Genomic DNA, 5,188 nt, shown 5'->3' with positions numbered 1-5,188 from the left:
CTATTCTTACTCATATAAACACGTAATAGAATCCTCCACATAAAGTCTCAATGTTAGGCTCATTGCCTCCATAATATGCAGTAGCAGCAAGTTCCATCAGTTAAGAGCACAGAGAATGTGATCCCACAATACCCTCCTACCCAGCTTCTTGGAGAACTTAGTCTGCATGTTTGGCACCACTGTAAAGAGGGTATTGAGTGTTGAGATGAAAACCTCTGTCACTGACAGGCTGACAGTCCTTTCCAGATAGCTCTGTGGAAAGATGAATGGATCAGGTGCATTAGATGCAATAAACACTGAAGGCAGCAGCCTTCTTCCAGCCTCCTGCCTGCCCAGAAAGTCAGGTTTCTAAATCCATACAGATGGAGTAGCAGTTCTTTTACCAAAATGCCTGGCAGCAGAGCAGGCTCACAGAGCTCTTTGAATGCAACTAACACTCCCCCCGCCAGTGTTATGAGCTGTGCTGGTAACTCTGCAAGGCATCGCACCAGACAAGAAACTTCCTCTGCATTCCAGCAGGCAACCAGTTAGGCCTTAATGCACAGTGACTGACATTACTGCCCACGTTGCCCTGGAAGTTACTGCTCTTGCAGGTCAGATGGCTAATTGTCCTATACAACATAGGACATATGTTTAAGTGCAGCTGACTTCAGCAACACCTAACACCTGTGCTTCAGCGTTTCACCGCGCAGTGGCAAACACAGGCATTTGAGCTCTCTACAGAATCCAGCCCTGAACTGTTTAGAATAGAATGATTCAACTACTCTTGTTGAAGGTCAGTAGACAATTTTCTCACAGTCCATTAATTTTTACCCAAGTTCAATGAGCAAGAAACAGCACACTGACTCCAGCTTTACCAAACTGGACATGCAGTGCACCCTCCTGTCAGGGAGGAGAACAGCAGTGCCATTGCAGCTGCCTGCCAAAAGATTGGTTAAGAAAACATCAACAAAAACATCTCCAAGCTCCTAACAACTGCAAGAATCTATACACCTGTACCTGTCAAAAAGCACAAACAAACTTTACTAAACATTAGAAACCACAACCAAAGTCCCGTTGTTTTGACAATTCTGCTTGAAGTGTCTTGGGGCAGGCCTGTATGGAGCACTAAAGCACTCATGACTCTCCACAGCTACTTTTTAAATCATGTCACTGGCCTTACTGAGGCACAATGCTTAATACTGCCCTTGCTGTGCAGACTGGGCAGCCACATCAGTACCTTCTGGGAAGAAGCATAAGAAGGAAATTGCAGGTGCAAAACATGGCTGCTCTCTGGGACACAGGCAAGTTTTGAAAAACTGGCAGAAGGGGAAACAACAGTTCAGGCACTCTTCATTTTCTGCAACATCAAGAGCTGCCATGCATCACACTACGCATCTACCTACACATGGTAGGTAGGCTCTGGGATTGCACAGTCTGAAGAAAGACACTGATATCTATGTGGAAGCTTTACAGATTTCTGCACCCTCTGGGACCAACTACCTGTTGCATGAACTACACAATTCCACATGTGGCTGTGGGAAAGTGACAAATGCCACAGCTGTTCTTGGTTTACTCAATGTGCCCTCTTCCCTAAAAAACATTTGTGCAACCCACTCCTGGTGCTTGAAAGGACCTTTCCAGGTACCCAAGGAACAGACCAAGTTCAAAAGAAATCCTACCATGACCATGGGGATGCAGAGACTGTCACAAATCCTCAACAGGAACTCAGAGAAGTTGCTTAGTGTGTCTTTGCTCTCAGAGTTGGGGGCAGTGAAAGCGTTCTCCTGAGCCATGAAGTCACCCTGGAATTCCACTGCTAACCTACAAACACACAGTGGATAACAGAGGAAAGAGGAAACATCCTCACTCTGTAAAGGAAGCCAGGAGATACTACATTTTAATCACAATTTTCACCATAAAGGACCCACAAACACTAGATGGTTTGGAAACAGAGGAATCTGGCAACCACACTCAGTTACCTCTTGAGTGAAGCTATTAAAAGTCATCAAGTTTGCACAACAGTACACGTTGGGAAAGGAAGACTTAGTTTCTGTGAAGAAAGTATCTGCTGTTGGAAGCTCTGGTGTGGCAAGACTGGTTTTCAGCCATACCAGAGTGCCTGATGCACAATACAGCAAACCTTGTGAAAAACAACCAAGGGACCATTTAGCTGATATAAAATCCATGACAGAAGCCGAGTGCCCTCTAACACCACCCCAAAACTTTGGGTCAGACTCTGGAAAGGCATGTCTGTTTCTGACTGAATTATCTCAGCCAAGCCAAGTGATGCAAGGCAAAAACTAATTTGGCCAGACCACCCTAACAACTGACCCTGATTCATCCTGATTCATACACAAACTCATCTACCACTGTCTGCTGTGCAGCTAAGGGTGCCAAATAGCTCTGATCCAGCAAAAGAGGTAAAGTTGGTGCCTATAGACCCATTCTCAGTAACAGGTCACAGACACGAGCAATCCAAGGCCAGCATCTGGAGCAGACACATGTTTGTTAAATGGTTAACCCCCTCTGGCAGTGAAACCACATAGCACAGGAATCTGGTTTCACACATACCTTCCAATAGTTCTTACATCATCAGCAGTTTTGGTGAATTTTCAAACAGTCCCTCAGAGCCCAAGACATGAAATAAACTGATAGGTCCCAGGCAAATTTCATGGGAGACACATCCAGGTGTCACAAAATTTTCCCTATTAATACATACCCCTCACTCTGCTGTTTCACTGACAAGTGCTGTGCACTGAACTCACCTGTGATATTTCTGTGGTGGGGCTGGGTGGAGGAACACAGTCACAAGGACAGAAGAACGGACAGACACGGACACACACCACCCATCCACACACCCTCCTGACTTATCCTCACCTGCAAGCATTTCTGAAACTTTCCAGGGTATTGAGCAAGAACTGACCCTGTCTCTGAGGAACTCTACCAAGATTTCTGTTTGCCGGGTGACTCTGAGACACTGAGAATAGGAGATCGCCCTGTTTAAGGAGAGAAGTCTTTAAAATCTTATGTTCACTTTCAGAAAAAAATAGGTTTCTCCTCCAACACCAGCAGCAGGAGGAACAACAGATTTCACTTCACTCACTTCTTTCACACAATCATTTTTTTACTACTGTGCTTTCCCCAGAGAGGGCAGAGTAAAAGAGCTTGTGTGCTCTTCGTAGGGAGGACAGAATTACAGAGCTACTAATTCTGCACTGCCCTGTCTTTACAGTCTGTATTACCATGACTTGATCTAATCTGAGTTTTAAGCATTTCAGCTAATGGAGCTTCAAACCCTTCTGAGAAAACTTTGCATTTTTTAAAATTTTCTTTCTTCCAAATACTCTTCAGACAACACAGAATAGTTCTTCTCCTTGCTTAGCAATGAAATCTTAGAAGTTCTTCTACTTTGGCTCAGAGTTTTAAGCAACTATCTATGTACTAGTTCTTGTTCCCACACAGCATCCCACTGAGTTAAGCCTGAAGCCAACTGAAGCGTCAGAGTTAATCATTTGCCTAAACTGGGAACAACTTGGAACTCAAAATCTGCCTTTAAGCCTTAACCTGTTGTGGTGGTCTTCTCCATAATACCAGAGGAGGGCACATCTACATACTGGTGCCTGGCAGTTCACAACTCCTTCCCCATTTCATGCTGAGATACCTTGGCAGAGGTATAACCATTTCCCCTTTTCTCCCTTTAAACACAGCCTGGATATCCTCGCTATCTGTCTAATTTCCTTCCTGTGAAGCTCCTAATTCTGAAAAGGACACCTCGCTCTGTGTGTGTGCAAACAGACTGGCCAACACCTGCCTACGGGACAGAAAGCACTTCTGCCTTCTTCAGACAGAGAAGGCCAATATCTGGTACCACTGAACTTGGGTCTAAAGATAGTTCATCAAGAATTTGGAGTTCTGCTACTCCTTTGAGCATTGAGGTGTTCTTGTCACTACAGGCATGCGATCTAAACCTACATGGCTCTAAGCCTACAGCAAGAAGGCTCAGCCCTTGTCTTTTCACTAGCCATCTGTACCTGGGGCTCTTCTCAGAAGTGCAGAGGTCCTGACAGCACATCACACTAACTATGGATTCCAGGAACACGAAAGGATTTATAGGTCAAATAGTGGCTAACAACTCCCTTGCTGAGGGATCACAGTCCATATACGATGACACTCTTGATCTGAGTGCAGAACAAGAAATGTTCATTGCTGAAAAAATAGATTGACCAATGCAACCTACAAGGTGGGGGCCTGACAAAGGGGAAGTTCAAACTATTTTGGAGTACTGGAAACATAAAGAGAGCAGCATGCTCAAGTGGTGCCCCACAAAACTTCGTTGATTTAGAAAGATAACATTCACCAGCATCCATCTTCATCTACTTCAAAGTCTGGTACCATTTCGAGGCAAGAAGATCAAAAGAAATAGCAGAGAACTAAATAGCCATGGGGGATGTAAGTAAGGGATGGAACATATATAAAACATCCACATAGTGTCCTAGGAAGATCATCCCCGTCCTGCTTGGTCCTACCAACAAGCAACAACTTTTGACTTACTGCAGGCCTCTTACTACTCTGTGGTGGGGAAAGGTCAGCACATCGCTTCAGCACTGCCTCCAGAAGCTTCTGCAGCTCTTCATATGGGACTGGAGGGGAGCTCAGATGGTCCTTCCTTAACAAGTGAAGAGAGAGACAAGATGCACAGTCCCTGCTGGGGACATTCCACTAGGAAGGCAACACCATCAGAAGTAACTGCTCTTCTGATGGAAATATGCCATTGCCACTTCTCTCCAGCAGAGCATAGTAAGGTCAAAATATCTGAATAGTGCTTTCGCCCACACATGAGCCCAAACACACCCTCAGTGCTCTGTCTGTTCCCACTACAGTCAGGATGCATATGACTGTCCAGAGTCTTATGCTTATTACTCTTATCAATCTGGATGGGGCACAGAGTGACAAAGCCATAGCAGGTGCTGTACAAGCCTGCCTGGAACACTAGGTCCTTGCTGCAATGACTTGCTGCCTGCCACAGCTTCATTGCTCTGGCAGCTTTCCTGAGGTGGGTGGGAAGCTGGCTCTGCTGTACCCACGCCTGCCTCAGCCACAAGTCTCAGTGCAGAGCACGTTCACCCACACAGCCACAGGGGAACTGCAAAGCCCAAGATGGTATCAACAGATCTATCTGAAGAAAAGCCTGCAAATACATTCCTGC

General features: G+C 45.5%; 1 protein-coding gene across 2 annotated transcripts in view; it reads right to left on the bottom strand.

The window, feature by feature from the left end:
- The window catches only part of LOC103618252 (coiled-coil domain-containing protein 134), a 47,740-nt gene that overhangs the window by 29,727 nt on the left and 12,825 nt on the right, over positions 1-5,188 (bottom strand). For both annotated transcript variants that reach the window (XM_017738000.1, XM_017737999.1), the window contains exons 11-14: positions 4,534-4,648; positions 2,860-2,978; positions 1,662-1,803; positions 141-252 (exon numbers count right to left, since the gene is read on the bottom strand). In XM_017738000.1, the coding sequence (XP_017593489.1) occupies positions 141-252; positions 1,662-1,803; positions 2,860-2,978; positions 4,534-4,648 (488 nt within the window). The remainder of the gene's footprint in view (positions 1-140; positions 253-1,661; positions 1,804-2,859; positions 2,979-4,533; positions 4,649-5,188) is intronic.

The sequence above is a fragment of the Corvus brachyrhynchos genome, unplaced genomic scaffold (assembly GCF_000691975.1).
Source record: "Corvus brachyrhynchos isolate BGI_N302 unplaced genomic scaffold, ASM69197v1 scaffold56, whole genome shotgun sequence".
Taxonomy (NCBI): Eukaryota; Metazoa; Chordata; class Aves; order Passeriformes; family Corvidae; genus Corvus; species Corvus brachyrhynchos.
The sequence above is the reverse complement of the archived record's forward strand: the minus strand, read 5'-3'. Positions and strand labels throughout refer to the sequence as shown.